Here is a 24,932-nt window from a genome sequence, read left to right as displayed (position 1 = left end):
TAATTGAACTAATACTGGTCTTGTACCCAGAACCTGCCGGGTCACCAGGAGGTTGGTGGCCCAGCCTGCATCAGGGGCCTGCCTTGTGGCGTGGGGACAGAGGTCTGATGGTCAGTCTCCATCCGAAGCAGCTGGCTGGAGTCAGGGAGGCACACTTTTCCCAAAGTTAGTGTATGTGTTGGGGTGGGTCCTTCTCTTCTCGGGAGACAACACACGGAATGCCAGCTCCGTTTAGCTTAGGTTTGTCCTCACCTGGCAAACAGACTGTCCTCGGTGTTTTCCTTCAGGGCCTGTCTCAGGCTAAGCTAGGAATGGCTGATGAGTGACCTGGACTTTACTAGTGAATCATGCTGACTGTGACCCAGGCATCAAGGGTAATGCGTTACTTGGGTGCAGCTTGGGTCCCCATAACTATGGTGATATTATTAGAAATTCTCTCCCACTTCCCATTTAAAACTGAACAGATTTCCAGTCTAACTCTGCCCTTCCTTTTGGCATCTTTTTTTCCCCTCTTTCCTCCTGCTGAGCAAAATTAACTTTCAGCAGGTCAAACCAGGTTTTTTGCTGATTCCTCTTTCTTGAAGTACAGATGATAATGTCCAAGTAGCCAGCATTATTTTCCTGTCCACCGGTGGTGGTTGATTGGCTTTGTGATAGATTGCATATCTGCTTGTCTTCAGAGGTCACTTAATCTGGAAGGCAAACTATACTGCTCTAAGGCAGTATATTTTTTTGGCCATGCCATGAAGCATGTGGGATCTTAATTTCCCAACCAGGGGTCAAACCTGTGCCCCCTGCATTGGAAGCATGATGGAGTCTTAACCACAAGACTGCCAGTGAAGTCCCTACCTAAAGCAGGTTCTTTTAATGGGAAGGTTACTCTGTGGTCTTTAGCAAGTGGCTTCTACTTGAACCTTAATTTTCATATCTATAATATGGGGCTGCTCTGCCATATGTTATTATGGGGTTATTTGGAATGAGGGATCAGGGAGTCCAGGATCCATAAACTCATGCCTTGACTACTCCCTTTCCCCCTTTTTCTTTCTCTCTCTCTCTCCCTTCTCTCCCTCTCTCTCTCTCCCTTCTCTCCCTCCCTCTCTGGTTTAACCCGTTTACCTTCTGTTGAGGCTATTATTACTATCTGATTTCAGATTCTGACCATTTCTTGGAATGGCGTGTGCTGATGAAAACCAAATCATGGCTTAATGCGACATCATCTTGTGTTAATTGTCAGCATTTGCGTGCCTTTTGGGTCAGGGATGAGCACTGCATTCGCAGAGAGGGGCACACAAAGGTAAAGAATGAAAGCAGTTCAGAACTAATAAATCATGGAAGGGAAGTAAAAATTAAAATGCAGTTGCTGGACTTGGTTGCAAAACTCTTGAAAGCAGAGAGATAAAAATAGCTGCTGGTTAGGACCTGGCACACGTGCTCCAATGGCTTATTGTGTGAACTCACTTGTTAATCAGGAGGCTCTAGTTCCCACTGTCAGCACGTCTCCTGCAGTTAAACTTGCCCAGGAGGGTAATGAGCTGAAGCTGAGAAGGAAGTGCTTGCTCACTAACCCAGAGCACAGAATTATAATTTCTCACAATCAAACTTTAAGGATTTCAACCTACCCCAAGTCAGCTCCTGTTCCCAGATAAAGCTTGTTTTATTGGTTACCCCCTTGACAGGTAAACTCTTGGACTCTGGGCCTCGGTGTTTCTTTTCTGTTCAGTTCAGTTGCTCAGTTGTGTCTGAATCTTTGTGACCCCATAAATTGCAGCACACCATGCCTCCCTATCCATCACCATCTCCGGGAATTCACCCAAACCCATGTCCATTGAGTCAGTGATGCCATCCAACCATCTCATCCTCTGTCGTCCCCTTCTCCTGCCCTCTATCTTTCCCAGCATCAGGGTCTTTTCAAATGAGTCAGCTCTTCACATCAGGTGGCCAAAGTATTGGAGTTTCAGCTTCAACATCAATCCTTCCAATGAATACCCAGGACTGATCTCCTTTAGGATGGACTGGTTGGGTCTCCTTGCAGTCCAAGGGACTCTTAAGAGTCTTCTCCAACACTACAGTTCAAAAGCATCAATTCTTCGGCGCTCAGCTTTCTTTATAGTCCAACTTTCACATCCATACATGACCACTGGAAAAACCATAGCCTTGACTACACAGACCTTTGTTGGAAAAGTAATGTCTCTGCTTTTCAGTATGCTGTCTAGGTTGGTCATAACTTTCCTTCCAAGGAGTAAGCGTCTTTTAATTTCATGGCTGCAGTGTGCACAGGGGTTAATAATGCTTACTTCACAGCACGGTTGTGAGGGTTAAAGATGACAGTGTATTTAAAAGGCCTGGCATAGTAGGTGTTCAGTGAACCAGAGCTGTTATGATGTCTTCCTATGTTGGCTGGTTCTTATTTCTTGAGTTCCGTCTCCTGTGGTGGTGGCAGCCTGAACAGGGACTGGTCCTTTCTAATCACAGCTCAGTGCAGGCACTTTATTAGTGTTTATAAAGAATAAACAAGTGAATTCTTTAATCCACAGAGGGGTAGAAAATGCTCAGAAGTCAAGTTGAAGTCATGTGCTTATGGGGGGGAAATCAAGAAGCTTTGAACAGTGGTTATTTCTGGTGCAGAAAATATCAGAAAAGAAAATTCTTTCTTCCACTTAGTTTTTTCATAACACCTTATTCGTTTATGAAGAAGAGGGGTTTATCCTTTTTCATTGTTGCAGAGGCTGGGCAGGATCTGGGTTTCAGACCTTAGCATCTTATAGGTTTCCTAGGGAAGCTTGTCAGCTTGGGAGCTTAGAGGCTAGTGGATACTTCCTGTGAAATGCAGCATGGCCCATCATCTTCTGGGGCTCCTTCCAGCTTCACTCTCCTGATATTGGAGGGTTGGAAAGAGAACCCAAGGCCTGGAGAGGCCTCGGGAAGTAGAGAGGGACCACCTGGGCCTGTAACATGAACAGTGTTTGAGGCGGCTGCAAGGGAAGATGAGGGAAGAAGCCTGACTAAAACCTCCCCGGGCTCCAGAGCAGGGCAGTATTCCACGCTGGGAAAGGCCCTCAGAAGAACCAGGCTTCTACCAGAGGAAGAAGTGAGAGGGCAGGTGGGAAAGGAGGATGTTTTAGGTGCAGGGATCAGTTAGGCAGGCGAGCCGGACATGGAGATGTGCTGCGGCAAGAAGGTGGAGAAGTGAGCAGGACAGTGGGCTTGGAAGTGCAGGCCGAGGGGCCTGGCCTGTGCTGGGAGGCAGATGGGAGCCGCTGCAGGCTGTGTGCAGGGGCGGTCTCACTGGAGGCGCGCCGGTAGGTACTGTGTAAGACCGGCTGGAAGAGGAAGCTGCTGGGGACGGGAGCAGAGGAAGGAGGGGCGGGGACTGTGGGAAGCAAATCCAGGAGGCTGCTAGTGGGAGGAAACAGCCTCTCAGGCCTTATCTGACCTCTTTTCTGTCCCCAGAAAAGAGCCTGACTTCGCTGGGGTGCCGGGGAGGACCGTGTGCTCCAGCCACATGTGCTGGAGTGGAAGAAGTTAGGATGTCTCCAAACAGCTTCTTGTCAGGCCTTCAGGGTCACCTTGAGGGGCCGTGTGTGTGCATTTGGCTTCCAGGATGAATGTGGTCCAAGCAGGGAAACACCGTCCCCCCTCCATCTGCATGGGTGTCTCAGTCTCCCAGGCAGTGTTCCCTGGGGCGAGTGGGGGAAGCAGGAGCTGACAGCCAGAGAGGGAGGAAAGTGGCATTATATAAGTTTGCAAAAAAGGAGGCTGGCTTGCCATGTGAACAGAAATCAGCCACAGAGGCAGTGCAGCCTCTCCTGAGCAGCAGCTGTGGCCTGGGGAGTGGTGTCTGAGCAGCAGGGGCAAGTGAGGGAGCGGGTGTTTGGAGCCGTGAACTGCTGGTCGTGGGGTGCAACCGTGAAAGAATCCTTCTTTGTGATCCTGTCACGTGTGTGCTCTGTAAATGCCCACAGTTCATCCAATGGGTTCTGGTCTCCATCTGGTGAGACTACGAGAGCTGTGATGGTTACCACCACTTTACCGATCCGCAGGCCACAGACTACAGAAGCCAAGGGCTCGTCAAGGCTGCATGTGGAACGTGTGGCAGGGCCAGGACTCGGATACAGGTCTCCTGTCTCTGTAGCTACTGCTGCTCTTGTGCTTTTATAAGAAGACCTAATAGGTCATTTCTGAACGGGCCATGGGAACATTGGAAGGTGAGGGCGCTCCAGGCTTTGTGGTCAGTCACTCAGGGTATGAGTGATGTGGCAACAGGGTGAGTGGGGAGAAGACAGGTCCAGGCATCACAAGGTCTGAATTCTGGTTCCCATTTTATCCAGTTTTTGCTGTGTGACCTCAGTCAAGTCCCTGGACCCCTTTGGGCCTTAGGCTTTTCGTCTCCACCATGAAGGGGAGGAACCAGATGCCTTCTCAGGCTACTTCTGACACTTGTGTCTATATGGGAGATATGGGGGTGTGCCAGTAGGTTTGGAAAGATCTCGAATTCTGTGCTGCTGTGTCCTGTGACACGTGGATGGTTGGGTCTTAGACAATACCCATGGTGTGAGGTGTGTGTGTCCCCAGGAGTTTAGCCCCATTCAGTCACAGGCATCAAGGAGTGCTTCCTGTATTGTCCTGCATCTGCAGTTAAAGGGGTGAGGCAAACTGCCAGCGTCCCTGCCCTGGTGAAGCCGGTGGTGGGCAGAGAGAGGCTGGAGCTGGCATGGCTGGGGATGATGAGGGGCTAGGTGGAGGTGGGCAGGCGAAGGACTTCCTGGGGTATGAGAGAGGGATTTTTTTGTTTGCTTGTTTACCCTTGGAAAGATACTTAAATGGATCTGTTAGAATCTGTGTAAGAATAAATAAATGCATTCTTTTGAGTATTGAAGGAGAACGTAATAAAATCTTAATAGTAGCTCTGGTAGGTTGGGATTACGAGGGTTTCACTTTTCCCTCTGGTTCTCCAGATGTCCTGTGTTTGTATACGCCTGTCAAAGATTCCCTATCAGGGTTTATGATTTTGCTCTGGGGTTTGGCCTACTCTCGAGTGGGTCTCCTTGATTGCCAATGTCTGTCCACAGACCTGGTGCCTGGGGCCCCTTTACCAAGTCCCAGCCTCTGCTCTGACTGCTTCATGGGACAGTTGTTTGAATCAGAGGAGATGGTAAAAGGAAGATGTTGAGAAATTTACTTCTTGGCAAAGGGAAGGGCCAGCGGACTAATACTGGTGGTGGGCGCCAGGGTGGCCATGGGGCTGGCTCGAGTGCAGCGAAGGGAATGGGGCCCGTGCTGGGGACGCTGTCCTGACCCCGAGGAGCAGCTTTCAGGCCTCCCTAGTTCTCTGGCCCCGACAACGAGAGACTCTCCTTAACCAACAGGTAGACGCAACTGTGCAGGCTCTTAGAGAAGTGACTTCAGTGAAAGAGAATCGAAGGTTGGCTCCCATCCCCTGGCACACACATTTTTAAAACCCCCATCTTCTGTGCTTGTCGGGTCAAGAATAGGAGTACCGCCTCCATCCCACCCTCCTTTAGTCTTTTTTCTGTAGCCTCAGCAAGCATACAGGTCTTACTACTCCTTCCTCCCTTGTGATCCGGTGATAGGCGTTGTGTCTTGCCAGCAGAGGTGGCTGAAGCAACAGACCTTTCAGTCTTGATTACTCATGGTAACTGACTCCTTCCTGTGGGTCATCTGGCCAAGACTGGATTCTGAGTGGAAAACATTGGCTTTCTGTCTTGCTTCTGTAGCAGCTTGTCACTCCTCTGCTGACAGTTCTGAACCAGGGGGAATAGGGGCCATGGTGTCCCGTGTTCATAAGCCAAGGACTGGCTCTGTGATGAGGGCATTCGTGATCAGGGCTAGTCTGTCTGGGCAGCGCTTCCCAGTCTACCTGTGTCAATTCTCTACTTCTCTGTTTTCTTTCCCCTACAGATGTCAAGCCGTCCAACATCCTAGTGAACAGCCGTGGAGAGATCAAGCTCTGTGACTTTGGGGTCAGCGGGCAGCTCATCGACTCCATGGCCAACTCCTTCGTGGGCACCAGGTCCTACATGTCGGTATGAGCACCTCGTTCCATTTCTCGAGGTTCTTGTCTCATCAGGAATAGGAGCCAAGTGGGTGTCTTCCCATGTGGAGCCAGACCCTTGTGCTTGGGTGATGGGGATGGCGGGGAAAGAAATGAGGGATGAGCCTTGTGGTCCCTCCCTGAGGAGATCACAGTCTCAGGGGAGATGGGCTCGGCCTTTCACAAGCCTTGGAGCATAGTTGGGGCACTGGGACCTTGACTCACTGGAAGAGACAGTGGATCACAGCTTCAGCTCAAACCAGTGCTTGGATGTTTCCAGAGCTTGGCTTTCATTCTGTAGACATGGAGCTCCAGCCACCCTCAGGACCTCTGCCTGCTGTCTTTAGACCCTCAGAATGGCATGCCCAGAAATGCCCCCACCCCAGATTGCCCTGCTTTTTCCATTAGCAGTAAACAGCATCACTGTTTCCTTAGTCTCCCGGGGTAGAAATCTGAGCATCAGCTTTCAGCCTCTCTGCCCAATCTCCCTGTCCTTTCAGCACCTAGTGACCCCGACTCCTGTCCTGTGAGTCTCTTCAGAGTTGTCTTTCCCTGTGCAGTCTCTTCTCTCCCGCCTTGCTGCCTGTCTCCCAGTTATCTGCCCCTCTCCCACCACAGCACAACTTCCTGGTCCCCTGGCATCTGGTTCAGCCGACAGCCTGAGGTCCCTGAGTCCCCCCTCCTGTTTCCAGCTGCTCTGGCTCCCCCACCCACCCCCACCCGCACCCTCAGCAGCATGGCTCTGTTCCCTTGCTTCCCCAACCCAGCCAGCTCCCTGAGGGGCAGGGATAAGCCTGCGGGTGGCTCCGTTGTCCTGAGGGTCCAGTTTGGGGCCTGGGCCGTGGTCGGTGCTCAGGGAATGCGTCACCAAGTGGGTGAATGTGTGGTCGACGAATGGGCGGGAACATGGCTAACGCTCCTCAGAACGATTCAGAAAGGGGAAACGTGGCTTTGGGTGAGGGCCGACTGGGGCCGAGTAGAGGAGCCTTACTTGGAGTGAGTGGGGGGTCCTCGGAAGTGAAAGGAGGGGTTGGCACAGGGGCTCAGGGCATCTTAGCATATTGTGTTTTGTGTGCAGTCTTTCGAGCACTTTCACATCCTGCAGTGATGATCCCGTTTGAACCGTATGGTTGTCCCATTTTAGAGATGAGGAAATGTAGACTCAGGGAGGTGCGGTGACCCATGCACTTCCTGTTGCAGAGCCAGGGTTGAAAGCCAGGCTCCTGGCCAGTGAGTCCACCTTGCACCGCAGGCCCTCACTTGCTCTTCGGTAAAGTTTGGCAGCTGCTCCTGGCCCCTGTGTGGCAGGTCCTGCTCCCGTCCTCTTCCTACTTGCCTGTCCCCTGCCTACAAGTGATGCCAGCCACTGGCAACATGACTCACCGGGCGCTGACCCACACCTGCATCCCCCCATTCCAGTGGCTGAAAGACATGAAACCCATGGGCCCTTCAGCTTCTTTCCTGAATGTCTAAAAACTGAGCAGCTAGCACCCTGGGCTACTCAACTGCTAACTCTTTGGGTTTAAAATCAGTTAATAGGCCCTGGAACTTATACTGATCCTGGGTTTAGTGGTTTGGGTTTTGTGGTTATGTAGTCAGTTCCAAAATAGTTCAGTGTTGGAGTTGGTGAAAAACTCTATGGGAGAAATGATTTTGATGCCTGTATGAGTGTATGAGGGCTTCCCTGGTGGCTCAGATGGTAAAGAATCCACCTGCAATGTGGGAGACCTGGGTTCGATCCCTGGGTTAGGAAGATCCCCTGGAGGAGGGCATGGCAACCCACTCCAGTATTCTTGCCTGGAGAATCCCCATGGACAGAGGAGCCAGGAGTCGGACATGACTGAGCGACTAACCACATAAGTGTATGATGGTCAGAATAAAGATTTTTTGATAGGGTTCTTAAAATACATGTTTTATTTCAATTAATGCTCAATAAAAATAAGCACTATGTACTTCTCTCCCACTATTTCCACCAATAACAACTCATATTTGCATAACATTTTGCAACATCTAACATACATTTTCATTTGGTTTGACCTTCTCAGTGCCCTAGGTAGCAGAGTAGGTATTTTGTTTTGTTGTTACTATCATTAGCCCCATTTTAAAGCTGAGGAAACTGAGGCTCAGGATCACCTAGCTTTTAAGTCCCAGCTTGGGACTTGAACCCAGATCTCCTGACCCCAGATCCTTTGCCTTTTCTAGTTTTCCATGTTGTCCAGAACAGTGAGTTAGTGGCAGAGCTGGTCTTAGAATTCAGCTCTTCTTACTTGCAAGGCTGGTGTTCTTTCTACCCACTGATACCTCATTTGTGACCCATGTTCCAGAAACTTCATATTTTGGATTCAGGACTCAAGATGAGTCTCTCATGCTGTGCTTTGGATAGGCTGTCCTGCACATGCAAGACCAGGATGGGCAGAGCTGGAACCACAGCTGAGGCTCAGCCAGGGTCCAGCTGGATTGGATGCTGTTAGTTCAGGGTAGGTTGGGGGAAGACATCAGTTAGGGGTCAGAGCCACGAAGGCCAGCTAGGATTTGGTAAACAGATTATTTGGGGGTAGAAGGGAAGCCAAATTAAAGAGGTTAGTGGAGGTCCTGAAACAGGATGTGAGCTCTGCTAAGGGGCAGGAGATAAAATGCATCAGTAGAGCCAGGGCTGGGACCAGGCAGGGGAGCCCAGCACTCCTGCACTGCAGACAGGCCTCAGCGGGGCAGGAAGTCCCAGGCATTCATGAGGACTCACCCATCCCTCTCTGCATGGGCCGGGCTAGCTCACAGGTGATAACTGTGTCTGTCTCTCCTGCAGCCAGAGCGACTCCAGGGGACCCATTACTCCGTGCAGTCGGACATCTGGAGCATGGGGCTCTCTCTGGTTGAGATGGCTGTCGGGAGGTATCCCATCCCTCCTCCAGATGCCAAGGAGCTGGAGCTGATGTTTGGGTGCCAGGTGGAGGGAGATGCGGCTGAGACCCCGCCCAGGCCAAGGACCCCCGGGAGGCCCCTCAGCTGTGAGTGGCCCAGTGTGGCCCCAGCTTGGACTGTGGGTGGTCCTTTCCATCAGGGGTTTCTGGAAGGCTGATTCCTGTCTCTGGCTGCCAGGCTGGGGCAAGGCGGAAGCAGAGCATGGGGTTCCAGTGTAGGAGATTATCATCATTACCAACGTCTTCCTTCCTACCATTTGTTAAGTGCCCACTGTGTTCCTGGCACTGTGCATAGTATTTTATATGTATTATCTAATTTAAAAAATCATAACTTTTTTTAGGTAGATTTTTTTTTTAATTGAGGTAAAATTCACATAACATAAAATGCACATTTTAAAGTGTACAGTTCAGTGGTTTTTAGTATACTTCTCCGTATCATGCAGTCATCACCACTTTGTAATTCAAGAACATTTCCATCACCTCCACAAGAAGCCATTTCCATTAGCAGTCAGTCACAGCTCCCCTACCTGACACCCTAGTCATCACCAGTCTACTCTGTCTCCATAGATTTGCCTAGCATTGTCTAATAGCAGTTATGTGTGAGCACTACTATAATTTCCATTTTAGCTATGAGGAAATTGAGGCACAGGGTGCTTGACTTGCCATACACTTGTAAGTGGCCAAGTCTGACTCTGAGGAGGTAAGCTCTGTGTAGCACTGCCCGCCTCTCTGACTGTAAAGTACACCCAGTACTTGGAAGATCCTGGCCCTGCCGTTACCTTCTGACATTGTCCCTGCCAGGACATTGCTGTCTGAGGCCCACACGAGGGCGTGTATGAAGGGAGAAACACAGCGGGCAAGGGTAGCTGGTGGTGGGTCGCCAGAGGGGCTGTCACAAGTCTTGGGTGTGGCAGAACCCAGACTCAGACCCTGGCCAGCTGTGGCTTTGGCCCCCTCTGTGTTCAGGCTTTATCTGTGGCTCTTCTGTCTCTATCTTCCACGACTTTGTTCTAGTCCCTAAGGTCCATGCCTAACCCTAGCCTCAAACTGGCAGTTAACCTGTTTCTGAGAAGTGTTTTTTTTTTTCTTTTCATAAAATTTGCAGCTTATGGAATGGACAGCCGACCTCCAATGGCAATTTTTGAGTTGTTGGATTACATAGTCAATGAGGTAAGGTACTGCATGGCTTCTGTGACCTTGGAATTTATTTGCTTTTAAGGAAAAAACTCACAATTGACCTGTCTGGGAAACCTCTGAATTGTTCCCACAGCATGGGCTGTCCCTTCCCCAGGAGCATCTTCACATAGCTCAGAGTCCCTCATCCTCTCTCATTCAGGAGCCTCCACGTGCCCATTGAATGTTTTCTCATCCTTCATTCACCAGGCATTTCTTTTTTTCCACCAAGCATTTCTTGTGCACTTACTATGTGCTAATAAGCACTTTGGGGTGGTGGTAGGAATGAGGTCGGGATCCAGGCAGAGATGGAAAAACAATTCTCAGGTCTTAAAGACTGTTAGGTTGGGTAGGGGAAGCAAGGCAAACACATGCATTGTCTCTATATAAAGCAATGAGCATAACGGGTGACAGTGTAGAAAGATATGGAAAATATTCACTGTAAATTGTATGGGAAAAGTTGGTTGTAAAAGAGTATGTATACTATGATTGATTCTTTTTAAAAAAATTATGCATTATTATGTGTACATAAAGTCTGGAAAGTAATATGACTGGTTATCTCATAGTGATGGAATTACAGGTGATTACATTACTGCTAGCTAACTTTAATACAAAGAAGATATATTATCTGTGAAGTATATATGCCAGTATATTTAAATGTAAAAGGGATTGAGGAAGGACAAGACTGACAAGTATTCATCAGTATGGGCCTGGGGGAATTAGAAGCTCTGGACTAGCACCGTGGTTGCTCAGAGGGTGGGGCAGGGCTGGAGGAGCTGGAGGGTAGGACAGAATTTCAGATGGTAAGGCATCTGATGCACTGCTGGCGTCAGGAACAGCATGGGTAGGGGAAGAGGAGGGACGAGCTCTGGCCTGTTTGGGAGGCAGCTGGAGGCCCCCACTCCGCTGAGGAGCATGGTAGCGGGCATTGCCCCATTCTCTTCAAGACTAGTGGAATAACTTTTCATGCTTTCTCATTTCTCTCTAAAACTAGACCCCCAAAGGGTCAAAAGGTCCCCTTGGTCATTACAAATTCAACAGGGAAAATCCTGGCTCACAGCAGTTTAGAAAAATCACTGCCACTGGTTCACAGGCTACTGGGCTCATTTCAGCTCTTCACTTAGCTTTGTGCTAAGCACTGTGGGACAGAGAAGGGAAGGGGAGGGTCTGATCTAAGCTGCATAAGGATGCAAGGAAGGTAGACTGTGTTGTATTTATATCAGGAAAGTCATCCTTTCCTGCTGGGACCCAGCATTCTTCCAGACCCAGCTCTCTGCCAGTTAATATTTTACTAACCTTTCTGCACTCCTTCAGCGCTCAGAAGGGGTAAACATTTCATGGTCAGCCTTCTGTGATACCCACAGGTGCTGTCAGGCTGGGCTGTGCTGGTGGTTTGCACATCCTCCTCGCTGCTGCTCCTAGTAGTTACTGGCTGTTTCCCTGCCATACTCCCAGATGTACGGTGGTGGAGCCTCAGAGCTAAAAAGGGTCAGCTGAGGCTCAGAGAGGAAATGATTTATTCAGCCACTCACTTTTAGTCAGGTTTAGACTGGTGAGTAGTCAGAACACTGACCTGGCCCCAGTTCTGCCTGGTTTGAGACTGACCGCTCCAACAGGGTAAGCAGTAGCCACGCCTCTCAGCTCTGCCTTTCCTGGACTGGGTAAGGGCGGCACTGCCCAGAGGTGGGAGTGGAGGAGGGAGAGGTGGGTAGAGCAGGACACTTCTTAGGTCTTTGCGTGTACTTGCAGCCTCCTCCAAAACTGCCCAGTGGAGTATTCAGTCTGGAATTTCAGGATTTTGTGAATAAATGGTAAGTCACCTCCTCGTTCTCTGAAAGTACTCTGGTTTTGTCAGGCTCCCCATCCCTCTTGGGGAGCACAGCTTTGCCTTTCACCCTTTAGCTGCTGCCCTTCTTCCAGAGCACTAGGACTCGGGTGACATGTCTGACTGTAGCAGGGGGCAGAACAGCTGCTGCGATCAACACCTGCTGTAAAGGGACTGCCCTATTGCCCTTTGGCCTTAATTTAATTCAGCAAGTGTTTATTAACCTACTGTGGGCATGACACTCTGCTAAGAACAGGAAGGTGGGTAAGACTTAGGCACTCTTCCTTAGAGCCCGTGGGTGTGGGGAGGACAGGCATGCACACATTAAGTAATCTGAGTTAGAACCAGCAGCAGCAACAGCTCACACTGTCTTTCTTCCTTTAAGCTTAATAAAAAACCCCGCAGAGAGAGCAGATTTGAAGCAACTCATGGTAAGTGGTTTATTTCAAGTCCTTACACTGTTGTTTGCTGCGTTTCATTTGCTGTCCTGTCGGTCACCCGTCCAGTGTTTGCTGAGCCCACACCCTACTCTGCCTTGACTGCTGTGGCCCAGCTGATCTGGAGCCTGCAGGACCCCAGACACATCTCCTCGGTCTTCCCATCAGTTTAATGGAAAAGCAGGGATAACCCTGCAGCCAGAGGGGATCCAGGGAAAGAAAGGGCCAGCTCGCCCCACAGGGGGACAGGGCCTTTCTGCAGTACTGACTGGCTTATTTTGTATTCAGCACCCTCACCAAGTAACTGTCTCCTGTGTGGTAGCAGAGGAGTGGGAATCCTCTAAGTGTCGGCACTCACGTGCTGTGTAGACCTGGTCACTGTAACATGCGCTTTCTAGTCCATCAATTCTCTTGGTCCTTCAACAGCTGCAAGGCAGAGCTGCTGTCTCCATTTCACGGAGAGCAGGCTCAGGGAAGGGGTAAGACCAGCAGAGCCGGAGCTCTAGGCAGGCAGTTGGACTAGGGTAGGCTCCCGGAGCTCCTTCCAAAAGCAGCACAGCCTCCAGACCCAGGACTCTTGAGTTTTCTTTCTTGGCTTTTAAGCACACTTTCTGTCCATTTCCTCACACACAGGTTCATGCTTTTATCAAGAGATCTGATGCTGAGGAAGTGGATTTTGCAGGTTGGCTCTGCTCCACCATCGGCCTTAACCAGCCCAGCACACCCACCCATGCGGCTGGCGTCTAAGTGGTTGGGAAGCAGCAGTCCCTGCCCAGGGGCATGCAATGTTGCTTCCGGGCAGCCTTCCCATGCCTGTCTCTGTTCAGACGTGCATTTCACCTATGACAAAGGATGAAGAACACAGCATGTGCCAAAATTCTATTTGTGTCATTTTCAATATTATCATCTTTACTCTTATTACTATTGTTATTCCCCTAAGTGGATTGGCTTTGTGCTTGGGGCTATTTTTGTGTATATTGATGATGAAGACATGTGCAATGTAGAATTACAGTGAAACTCTGGTGACTGTGCGTAGTCATTCTTACTGAAAACTGCACTGCTTTCCCACACCATGAACTGGCTGGTCGCCTCTATTTTCGGGATTCTTTGACACTTGGTGGTACTTCATTCTTGCCAGGCATACCTTCTAACTGAGTAGGAAGGAGCCTTGTAAGATCCTTCACAGGCAGTGCATGTGAAGCATGCTTTGCTGCTATAAAAATGAGCATCAGAAAGTGTGTATCATGTTATTTTATTATGTTCTTGCTTTTGGTGTAGAATTCAGCAAATTTTCATCAAAATCTAGCCAGAGCCCTTCACTGCCATGATAGCTGGGGCTTCACCAGTCTGTCTACTGTGATGATTTGTAGACTTCTGGTTGTATTTCTGTATTTATTTTTAAATCTACCGTGTGGATATTTAGTGCTATGTCTCTTTAAGTTTGGATTAGTGTTTCTAAAATGGTGGAGTTACTCTGAATGTTACAAATGGATCAAGGCATTAAAATAAATGAGATCTACCTTTCACCAAGTACTGATGCTATTGTAAACAACAGTGTGTATAGTGCCTAACAACTGTATGAAAATCCTTTTACCATTTTAATCCAGATGTTTAACAAGCCTAATCTCTTACTCTAATAAATATACTATCAAATTCAAAGGATGAAAACAGTTTCTGCTTTTGTGGTGGCATTTTCAGTGTCTGCAGTGGATAAATCATCAAATGATTTAGCAGCCAGGCATTAATGAGAGGGGAAACGCAAAGACAGGAAGGAGGCTGCAAGGTGGAAATACCACACTAAGGACAAGTTCAGTGCTTTGAACCAGTGTGGCTTCCTGGAATTCTAATCTTTGGACTTTGTCCAGTTCTTCTCAGCAAGCACCCTTATCGTCCAGCCACCTTTCCTGTGGGCCTGTGAACAGATCCCATTGATTTCTTCCATCTCTTCATCCGAGAGGAAAGCAGGAGAGGGGGCAGGACTGGCGCAGCTGGCACTGGGGCCTCTACCGGGGCTGCACCGCGCTGCTTACTCCACTGAGCGATGGCTCCCCGCTCAGTGGGTACACCTGACACAGGTTCCTGCAGAGGAGAAGGGTGCCTGGACTGACTTCCGTGCCTGTGGGCTGGCAGTGAAACTGCAAAAAACCCACAAAGCATGTCCTAACTGGTCACCTTTCTTTCTTTGAAAAGTAACTTTTGAGATTTAGGTCATATATATGAGGCTGCCTAGTCAGCGCCTCTTCCCTCATTTGAGAGAGCAGGTGATAGAAAACCAAAATAAATTAATAAATATGTTTAAACACTTATTTCATTTTCAAATTAAAAACAGTAAATCTCCTAAGTAGGTAGTTCCATTGCAGATCTACGAGAGCCTGAGATACAGCCAGGATTTTAAATACTGGTCAATACTATAGCTACAAGGCTGCCTCAGCCAATCATTTTTCCCCCAAGAGGCTAACATCTGTTCTATAAGTCAACAGTCTAACTCACATGTTTTCAACATACAAACATTCAGATGAGGTTTAAAAGCCACACCCTCCTCGCACCCAGGGTCTTTTCCTAACAGAGAGGATGTCACCACCTCTGAGAATGTCTCACTGAAGTGTGTAAACTAAGGAATGGTGTGACCTGGAGTCTAAAACCTGGATGTGAACACTTTCAGGCTCCGTGTCTTTTGAGTGCTGTTTTAAATCTGTATTCACATCCAAAGGTACTTCACTTTGACAGTCAAAAAGATTTCTTCCTAGTAATTTTCACTAAGAATGATCTCATTCTCAAGAATGATGGTGCCTACATCGCTCATGCTATATTTTTAGAGCTCCCCAGGCCAAACTCCTTTTTCAAACTCCCTTACTGAGAGATATAATACTTGGATATTTTAATTTTTTGGCTATGGCTTTCGCAATCTTCCCCAGCCAGGGGCTGAACCAGGGTCTCAGCAGTGAAAGCACGGGAATCCGCATCACTGGCCCGCCAGGGAATTACCAATAGTTGGATTTTAAGTGATGCCTCATCAGCATCTCAGGAGGACACCTGAAACTGCTAGAGCACGTGTGAGTGCTCTCGTTTCACAGACACGCGAGCGAGGACCCCCAAAAAGGTGAAACACAGGCAGCCAACCGGTCATCAAGCTGGAATTCATACCCAACTTTTCCAACTCTTAAAAACCCATGCTTGTGTCTTACATTAGACCCCAAAATGTATACCTCGATGCTTTTTGTTGCAAAATGAGATTCACACTGTGTTTTCTAAGAAACATGCTCATTTAAGCTTCTGGCTACTTCATGTAAGAGTAGCTCAACATAACTTGAATGAAACATTGATTAACAAATAAGGCCATGCTCTCTCCTGGAACAGTTATGTAAGAAGCTGTGCTTGAGGAGGTTGTGTTTTGTTTGGCTTTTCTATTTCTGGGCAGGGCAAATTACTTTTATAAAATCAAGCAACTACATATTTGTATATTCACTGGAAAAGGGACAATATGCAAAAATGAGTGTCAGCTTAACATATGAAGTGTCTCTCATTCTGTTAACTGTCAGTTTTGTATTACAAAATCCAATCTCCCAAGCCTCGTGATCCTTCTTCAATGGCACAATTCCTAAGTCTAGAAATGGGTTTAAACCATGCTACTGTATCGTTCACCCCAGAGGAACTGATCCTTTGGTCTGTTGTTGTCTGGAAAGCGGCAAACCGCATGACAGCTATTTATGTGTGACTTATTTCTAAGCACATTTTTACCATAATGATGTCTCAACCGAGGTGCGACGGCAGCCACCCACGGCATGTTAGCAGTCAGTTTACGACGTCACTGAGAGGTGGCAGCAGCTGTACTCTCAAGAGGCCCTCTGCCCTCCTCTTTGTCATCTCTCTCCCAGACTGTAGCCTCGCTCTGCTCACAAGGGTTCAGTGGCACGCAAACAGTGTTTAATTGGTTTTCTTAATAGAGGCATTGTTGGCTGCAAGGCTGGCTTGTATTTAAACTCTGCCCTTTTTGCAGATGCCAGACCTTCTCAATAGCATTTCAGAGGAAGTTTTTTGTTTAGAACACAATTATTTAATCTGACCAGCCTATAAACACAGCACCACCTGTACTGCTCAATGCTGAAACACTGCATCTCTGCTTTTCTATATGTCACCAACTTTTGTTAAAGCACTCTGAAACCTGAGTTATTGATGGAACTATTTTTACAACTACACATTCTCCTAAAGTTCTTGCTTCCTTTTAAAGCAGGCTATAGGGCCCATGAGAATTCTTTGAAGAGAGAAAGTCTCTGAGACTTAGAAATTAACTTGAGTGACTAACCCGGGCTCTTCTCCCCTTCAGGAATCTTCCTCCTCCTCTTCCTCCTCCTCCTCCTCTTCTTGCACATGGCTCCTTGTGCTCAACTCCAGTGCAGTTTGGTTGATTGATGCTTCATTGTCTACATGCACCAACATCTGCTTTAGTCAAGGACATTATGGATTAGTAGGAAGAACATTAGCCTGAAAAGAAGTTCTTAATGTTTTATAATAAAATCTCAATTGTATATTCAATCCCAATACTATCACTAAGAAGTGTGGCCACTTTCCTATTTCTCCAAATTCTACCCTGACCCCCTCCCCGCAACCTCCACTGCCAAAATGAGAGCACAGTAAATGCCCTAGATTTGATAGATTACCTGATTTACACACATGGTTCTTACATAAGAATTATATACTGTCTTAGATGTGCTGCTTTTAAATGGTTTTAAATGCTTAACACACAGCTGGGAGAACGTTCAAATATGGTTTATCTAGAAGATGATTTTCCTGAGGGCACTTGGTCAGAGGATATAAGGAGGACTAGAACTCTAGTTCTAGGCTTTGTGGTTGAAGCTACAGTCTATTATCAAATCCTAAGCTTACTTATTCACAGAGCAGCAGGAATTTTGACATACTCCTGCAAAGATCTTCACACTCTCCCCAGTTCACTGGAGTGACTAGAGAGAATGGACGAGTAGGAAGGTGGAAGCGATACCATAGTACAGCCAACCAAAGTGTACCCAGCTGGTAGATGTTCCCTGTTTAAGAGAGTAATATACACTAGGCAGTTAATTAAACCAGAAGGTTCTTATTAGCACTCCCCAGAGTTCTTTGGGCTTGATAAGGTAATCTACAATTTCTGATCCCTCAGCAGCCTAAGAGCAGAATGGACTGCATTCTCCCCCCAGGCCCACACGGATTAAGCTTACATCATGTGATGGTTCCGGTGCAGGCTGAGAAGGCAGCATCTCACCTTCTCTTCTAGAACTAATCATCGACTGGAGGGCCAGCTCTTCAACCTAGAAAGAGTGGAGGACACTTTCTTTACTCTGTCACCGGGCTACTGATGTGGGTGAAATGTACTGAGCATGCTCGGAGTAGGCATCAGAACTGAAAACAATGTAACCTCTGTGAAGCTCTAGAGGGAAGGGATGGGGCTCCTCAAGCCTTCTGGGCCTCTAAAGGAAACAGCATAGAAAGCTTCCTGCCTCTTTCTCCTAGGGTGAACAAGTGTTCCAGCTGAGGCGAGACTTCCACTCGCCCAGACCTAGCAGCTCAGGGGAGGAAAACACAAGCATGCCCTCATTACCCCGTAATGAGATAGCAAAGGCAGGAAGAATGGAAAATGGCAGCGTTTCCTAGCCATCGTTGGCACGCACAGATTAGACGTGTGCAGGCACTGCCTGTGTCCTGAGGGAAAGCACGCTATTTTCATAGGTCTCAGTTTACAAAGGGCCTTCATAACCCGAAAGTGCCCAGCAGGGATTAGGAGGAACATCTCACTAAACGGGGTTTCCTCCGCACAGGTCTGGGAAATGGCTCTGGTGGGTTTCAATCTAAATTCAACAAAGCAGCTGCGTCGGTAACAGATCCGGGGAGAAAAGCTACCGGGAACTATTTGGCTTGGTCAAAAAGTTCGTTCATCTTACATCTTACGTTCATCGTTCATCTGTAGCATCTTACAGAAAACCCCGAAGGAACTTTTTGGCAAACCCAGTACTGCGGTAGGGTCTCTTCTGGCAGGGCCTTGCTGTCCTCTTTTCCACAATGGAACATCCGCGAGTGGGCTGCCTTTGTGAGACCAGAGCTGTATCGAGCGACCATACGAGGTAGTAAAGAGAGGCTAGTAAATGCTGCAGGGGCTCGGGAGGGGAGGCAGGGGCCGTCTAGGCGAGCTTCGGAAGATCGCCTTTCCTCAGCGCGTGGTGCGGGCCGCCCACGTTTACGGGGCTGTAGTGGTCCGGTGGGGGTAGCAGTGTATTCGCCACACTCAGATGAATGAGCCTCAGCCTAAACCTACAGGATCAATATTCTTAGAGGGGTGGACCCATAATCTCAAATCCAGCCCCCCTCGATGCCTGTCTACGCCCCCAGGTCCGGGCGCGACGGCCAGGTGAGGAAAAGCTAATCGGCCGCAGACGCCTGGGCTCCACGTAGAGCCCCGCGGCCTGGGGCGCGGGAACAACTGAATGGAGAAATGGGGGGCGCGGGGTCACCTTGAGCCGGTTCAGCTGGTCGTGAAGAGCCGCTTTCAAGCGGAGCAGTGTCTCCTCCTCCTTGCGCAGCTCCTGCAGCCGGCTCAACATCTCCACCCTTCACGCCCGCCGGGTCGCTCGATGATGACGCCACCTCCGCGCTACCGGAAGGGGAAAAACGGACTGGGAGGGGCTGGCGGCACGCCTCTTCCTACCGGCGCCTGCGCTCGTTTCCCCTTCGTGGACGTAAACTCCTGTATACCCAAACTTGGTTGTAAATCTAAAACCTCCAACTCCGGGGATGAGAACTCCCTGAAGGAAAGGGTGTTGGCGATGTAAACGACCTGGGGATACAAATGGTCGGATACCGAGTATCAAGTAATTCAGCTGAACAGTGCTGTTCTTTCATCGGTGGAGGCTACTTTAGCTCCTCCAAACTTCAGTCACCAGCAAACAGGACATCAGTACAAGAGCCCTACTGAGTTGAAGGCTCAGGCAGGCGGAGATTCCTGGTTACAGGAAAGGGGTTTCCAAGTAGGACTGTGCAAATTAGAGGGCAAGAAAGTTAACTAGTGCTTTTTTATGCTAAGGAACAGAGATCCTTTGACCTATAAATTGGAGAATAGACTGCCAACAGGGCAAAACGAGATGCAAAACAAGACTCTGAGTAGGGAAGCACAGGTCACTTCCAAGGTGTTAAGACCGCGACCCGAGTTAAAAGCTTTGGAAAAACGTTTGGGTACATCCATCCTCTGCAAAAAGTATACTAAACCTGAAATACACAAATGACTGTGGAAAAAAACCACTTGGCACTTTTTATACCAAAAGTGAAGTTGCTCAGTCTTGTCCAACTCTCTGCAACCCCATGGACTGTAGACCACCAGGCTCCTCCATCCATGGAATTTTCTAGGCAAGAGTGGCTTGCCATTTCCTTCTCCAGGGGATCTTCCCAACCCAGGAATTGAACCCGGGTCTCCTGCATTGCAGGCAGATGCTTTACTGTCTGAGCCACCAGGGAATCCCTTTTTATACCAAAGGGTCCAAATATTAAAACGTTGCCAAGCATCTCTTCCACCAATTGTATCACAGAAGACTATTAACACTTCTGAAAGGAAAATCAATTTCTTACTGCTATTCTTTAAAAAATGTTATCTGAATCTGCCCTCTTGTGGTTATGGAAAATGTCAAATCTTTATGGAACATGGCCCATTTTCCAAAGTGGTTTTGGGGGGAAGCTAAATAATGATTTTCTGTTTATTTCTGAGAGAAGTCTTAAAAATGGATTTTATACCTGAACTTACGGAACATCTCACTTCTCATTCACCTTGGATTTATACTAAACCCAAGGCTTAAAGTCTGGTATTATACTATACCAGACTTAAATCGAAATTATCAGTTAAAAAAACCCCACAACTCACACACCACATCCAAGTCATGTTTCTCATTGCCTCTTTGTTCAAACCTTTCTTTATTCAAAATCAGCTGTCCCAAATGATTCGGCATTTATGGAATAAACAAATTTAAGTTTATGCAGCAGCCTTCTTTTCCTCTGAGGTGGGTTTCTTTTCTGTGGGCTTCTTTTCAGCTGCTGGTTTCTTGGTCCCTGCAGCCTTTTTTCCCACCACAGGCTTCTTCAGCTTCTTATCACCAACAGCCTTCTTTTCTTTGTTTCCCACCACAGGCTTCTTGCCCTGAACCCCTTTCTGATCTGATTTGGCTTCTAGTGCTGCTGCTGCCTTATCCATGCGGATTTTGTGCTGCAACAAATTAGGAAAAAAATCTAAGAATCAAATCTTTCTAAAAATCAACAGGTCCAGCAAAACCCGAATTATTGCTTACATTCCTGGCCTGTCGAAGAATGGTGTTCCTGCGCATGGTCTTTGCATATGGATTAAGCTTCAACATGATTCTCAGGTTTTTCAGTGGATTCTTCTTCAGGACTCTGCGATGAATCTTCTTGCTATAAAAAAGCAAATACTCTATTATTAATAGTTTATACATTATCCATATTTCTGAAATAACTGATAGTGTGAAGCTGAACAAGAATTACTGTGAATATCAAAACTTTACCGTGGTGCTCGGAGTGCTCTTTGGATTTCTGGGCTTTTCAAGATTCTGCTAAGGTCTGTATTGAGCATCTTGTGCATAGGGAGGCTGAAAGAAAAAACATTTAACAGAGGCTTAATTCCTATTTCTTAACAAAAGATTAATCATTTAAGCTCTACAGAACCCAATCAGAATTTCCACTATACTATCCCTTCCCCAGAATCTATTTCCACATATCGCATCTGTATACAAGGAGGAAATGGCAACACAATACATTATTTAAAAAACATGCAAATCCATTTTGAACAATATCCACAGCATATATGTGGTGAAGTCCTTGCTGTCTCAAGTGCCAAGAGTAAGACACGACTTTGTGACTGAACAACAGCATAAACATCTATGTCCAGCATACAAATTATACTCACTTGTAGTTACTCTTGAGGGAGGCTGCTTTACGCCAAGTGCCATACAGCTCATCTAACTTTCGGAAAGCACTTTCAGTCCAAATGCAGAAACGTCCCACGTGACCACCAGGAGCAAGTTTCAAAATGTTCAGCTTGCTTACATTAAGCAGAGTAATTCCTTTGTAAAGGAAAAAGGAGAATCAGGGATCCTGTATTTCAGTAAGTGAAATGCAGATCATCTTTATAGCACCTAAGAAGTATTTTAATCATGAATGTAAACATCAATGGTATACTTATTCAGCCACGAATCAGAAGTTCCACAAAATCATGTGTTTCAGAAACACGGACCATAAAGTGGAATCTCATCATAATAAAAGCTGGGTAAGCTTGCATAACACAGGTAATTAAAACATGTAAGCATTACAATTATTACCAGGGATGTTTCTGAAGGCCTTGATGATACCATTGTCCTCATTATAGATGATGCAGGGTCCCCTGCGCTGGATACGGCGACGGTTTCTCATCTTGCCTTTGCCAGCTCTCATTCGCTGAGAGGCATAGACCTAACGAAGTAAAGTTTGGTATTCTGATTGAGATTTGATCCCTGTATTCAATCTTCGTACTTTAAAAAACTTCAGTTTTACAGATGAGGAAATTGGAGGCACAAATGACTTGCCTAAATTTAACATAGCAATGAGCTTCCAAACTCAGGGAATATGGTTCCAGAGTCCTTGCTCTCATATCCACTAAGGTTTACTTATACTGTCTTTCAGTAACCTTTTGAAATGTAAAATCTGGCAACAAACTTGTGTGAAGAACCACAAAACCCACCTTTTTGATATCATTCCAGGCCTTAAGTTTCTTCAGAAGCAACACAGCCTCCTTGGTCTTCTTGTAGCCTTCAACTTTATCTTCCACCACCAAAGGAAGTTCAGGAACTTCCTCTATACGATGACCTGACAAAGCCAATTAACACCGACCTGGTTACCCTGCACCTTTGAAAAATTTAATCAAACCCACAAATCAAAGTGGCACATTTGCCAAATCAGAACTACCACAAAGATCATGTGTTTCAGAAACACGGACCAATGAGTGGAATCTCATCACTTCGAAAAACGATGTAAAATTACCTCATTACATAGTATTCACTGAGTTGTTAGACTGAGGTGGTTATAACTAACATTTAGTAGAGGGAAATGCAGTCAGACACTCTAGGATGGAGAGAATTCACACAGGCTATCAGGTTCAGATGTAAGAAAGGTTTACAGGATTCCTAGACAATAAAGTATCACAAACCTTTAGACATGACCAGCGCCGGTAAGGCTGAGGCAGCCAGTGCAGAGCAGATGGCGTATCGCTTCTGCGTCGTATTCACCCTGCGGTGCCAACGTCGCCAGGTCTTAGTTGGCGCAAACATGCGGCCCCCACGACACATCTATTTTCCCAGTTAAGAATCACATTTCTCCAAGTTTAGCAACTACAAACAGGTTGTGCCTTGCTCAGTAAAATTTTCGTCACCCTTCTGCACCAGCCTACTGACAGCAGGCAACTGTCGCTGGGAACAGAGTCGGACGCAAATTACGACATCATGGCAAGGAAGCCTGCGCTGCAGCCCACCTCCCAACAGCAAACCTGCCCGAGGAGTGTTCCATCTGGACACCAGCATCTTGAGCACGAACATTTTCAAATCACTAAAATGAATACGCCAGGTTCAGTCTGCCAAATGCCACAGCTGACAGTCTAGGTGGTGCAACAAAGGATACATTTCCAAAAGCGCCCTGACCGGAACGGTGAGTCCCGCCACCTCGAACCCTGGGAATTCGAGCCACAGCTCTGCCGGTACCCCAAGACTCAGCACTGGTTTGATGACCTGAAATTGTTCAGAAACACAAGCTTTAGCTCCTTAACACATCATTCTGTGACTACTGCGTACAGCAGCAAACAGCATCAGAACATCCAGGGAAATCATGTTGTTCAGAAACACGGACCAATGGAGTGGGATTTCATCACTGCTGTGAAGTACCCCTTAAAAAGTCAACCCAGGAAACAGCTAAATCCATACCTGCTAATTCACTGACAGCATAGGGCTGTCTGTTGTTTTTGCGCAAGTTGGTGTGAACAAAGTTAACAATATCGGGTCGAATGGGAGCCTTGAACACAGCAGGCAAAGTGACATTTTTGCCAGAGGACTCCCCCTTTTCGGAGTACACCGATATCAGTGGACGAGCACACGCCTGAAAAAAAAAATCAAAAATATTTATATTGAGAAACATCATCAAAAGCACTCAAGCACCAACAAAAGCATTAAAGGCTCATTTACAGAAAGGTCTAGAATTTGATGAGGTAGATATTGCTTAAGCCAAAAACAAAGGCTAAGTTATCAACACACCATCAGGTCTATTATCAGTAAGTATTTGAAAAATACCTAAATTTCTCAAGTTCTGCCACAGAATTTCCATCATTTTCAAAGAGATTGCTTTATTATTAAACTTTCAAATGGGGCCTTAAAGAGCAAGATAATAAAAACCATAGTGCAAGGTTTGAAAATGCAGTTTAATGTCATCATCCAAACTCTCAGCCCAAATGTGACCAGATCTTATCTACCAGGGCTCCACTTCAAACATCCATCCTTCCCTGTCATCCCATTCCAAACACATCTTCCAAAACTTACTACTAAAAAACAGCCTTGTTCTTGCTCAATTTTCTCCAGAAACTTACCCCCTGAAAGTAAAAGGTCCTAAGCATGACCTACAGAACCTGCTCAACCTCGCTGCCCACAGACCACACTCTCTTCCAGATTCTCAGGCCTACACTCAGGGCCATCCCTCTCCTTCCTCAGATTTAACAAGTATTCTACCTAAACATACCCTTCCTCACCTAGCCTCCTTCAGGTGTCTCTAATCACGGCTTATAAAGTCCAATTACCGCCTCCTCTCCAATTCCCTCGACAACAGTACCATCCAACATTACAATGCATCTTGAGAACCCAATTACAAACAAAGAAGCAAAATAGTGCTGTTTCCATATTGTGTTCACTGAACTACACAAGGCACATGGTGCTTTTACAAACGTTATTTATGCAGAAGCTACAAAACAATTAAAATCTAATGCAAGATCAGAATGCTTTCAGAGGCAATTGCTAAGATAAGCACACAATAATAAGAAATGTGAAATAAAACTTTTTTAACAAAATCTCTCTTAAAACTTCCTCACTAAATAGGGTATGGAGACACAAGACCCCAAATTGACTCACCTAGCCTTAGTCTAACGCTCTGAGAATCTTCAGAGCGGAAGTCTTCAGCGGAACCCATACTTTCTAAGATCCAAGAGAAGCTAGAATCTCAAAGGTCCCTCTGGCTCCAAGAACTATCTGGGGTTCCTCCGTGTTATTCCAGACGCGCCCGGCGCCGGCCCGCACACGTTGCCTCTAAGATGGCTGCCGTAGAGCATTACTACCCACGTCCCAGCCACAAACACACGCCTTTGGTCCCCATCTCCTTCTCCTTGCTCCCCCTCCTGAAGACTTCATGCTCTGAACACCCAAGCCCATTCCTGCCAAGCCCCGAAAATAGAAGCAGGTCCACCGGAGAAGAGTTCTGCT

The 24,932-nt window shown here is 47.2% G+C and overlaps 3 protein-coding genes across 6 annotated transcripts in view; 1 reads left to right on the top strand and 2 right to left on the bottom strand.

Moving 5' to 3' along the window:
- The window catches only part of MAP2K1 (mitogen-activated protein kinase kinase 1), a 75,312-nt gene extending 61,245 nt beyond the window's left edge, over positions 1–14,067 (top strand). For all 3 annotated transcript variants that reach the window (XM_010834535.1, XM_010834536.1, XM_010834537.1), the window contains exons 6-11: positions 5,920–6,044; positions 8,856–9,057; positions 10,076–10,140; positions 11,893–11,954; positions 12,354–12,399; positions 13,039–14,067. In XM_010834535.1, coding sequence (XP_010832837.1) covers positions 5,920–6,044; positions 8,856–9,057; positions 10,076–10,140; positions 11,893–11,954; positions 12,354–12,399; positions 13,039–13,152 — 614 coding nt within the window. In that variant the 3' untranslated portion in view covers positions 13,153–14,067. The remainder of the gene's footprint in view (positions 1–5,919; positions 6,045–8,855; positions 9,058–10,075; positions 10,141–11,892; positions 11,955–12,353; positions 12,400–13,038) is intronic.
- Positions 13,159–19,051, bottom strand: SNAPC5 (small nuclear RNA activating complex, polypeptide 5, 19kDa). Of its 2 annotated transcripts, XM_010834538.1 has the most exons (4): positions 18,903–19,051; positions 17,616–17,705; positions 16,709–16,845; positions 13,159–13,245 (listed from the first exon to the last, which is right to left on the bottom strand). In XM_010834538.1, exons 1-3 carry the CDS (start codon positions 18,990–18,992, stop codon positions 16,726–16,728), a joined length of 300 nt encoding a protein of 99 aa, XP_010832840.1. In that variant the 5' UTR covers positions 18,993–19,051; the 3' UTR covers positions 13,159–13,245; positions 16,709–16,725. The 2 variants fall into 2 exon arrangements, with proteins under 2 accessions (XP_010832840.1, XP_010832841.1); XM_010834539.1 differs by lacking the exon at positions 13,159–13,245 and having other exon boundaries at positions 15,670–16,842; positions 18,903–19,039.
- Positions 19,052–20,313: 1,262 nt separating this feature from the next.
- Positions 20,314–24,932, bottom strand: part of RPL4 (ribosomal protein L4) — a 4,785-nt gene continuing 166 nt past the window's right edge. Inside the window, exons 2-10 of the mRNA XM_010834534.1 lie at positions 23,394–23,565; positions 23,095–23,201; positions 22,628–22,766; positions 22,163–22,287; positions 21,765–21,894; positions 21,353–21,509; positions 20,952–21,035; positions 20,721–20,841; positions 20,314–20,638 (exon numbers count right to left, since the gene is read on the bottom strand). Coding sequence (XP_010832836.1) covers positions 20,408–20,638; positions 20,721–20,841; positions 20,952–21,035; positions 21,353–21,509; positions 21,765–21,894; positions 22,163–22,287; positions 22,628–22,766; positions 23,095–23,201; positions 23,394–23,565 — 1,266 coding nt within the window. The 3' untranslated portion in view covers positions 20,314–20,407. The remainder of the gene's footprint in view (positions 20,639–20,720; positions 20,842–20,951; positions 21,036–21,352; positions 21,510–21,764; positions 21,895–22,162; positions 22,288–22,627; positions 22,767–23,094; positions 23,202–23,393; positions 23,566–24,932) is intronic.

The sequence above is a fragment of the Bison bison genome, unplaced genomic scaffold, assembly GCF_000754665.1.
Source record: "Bison bison bison isolate TAMUID 2011002044 unplaced genomic scaffold, Bison_UMD1.0 scf7180017864034, whole genome shotgun sequence".
Taxonomy (NCBI): domain Eukaryota; kingdom Metazoa; phylum Chordata; class Mammalia; order Artiodactyla; family Bovidae; genus Bison; species Bison bison.
The sequence above is the reverse complement of the archived record's forward strand: the minus strand, read 5'-3'. Positions and strand labels throughout refer to the sequence as shown.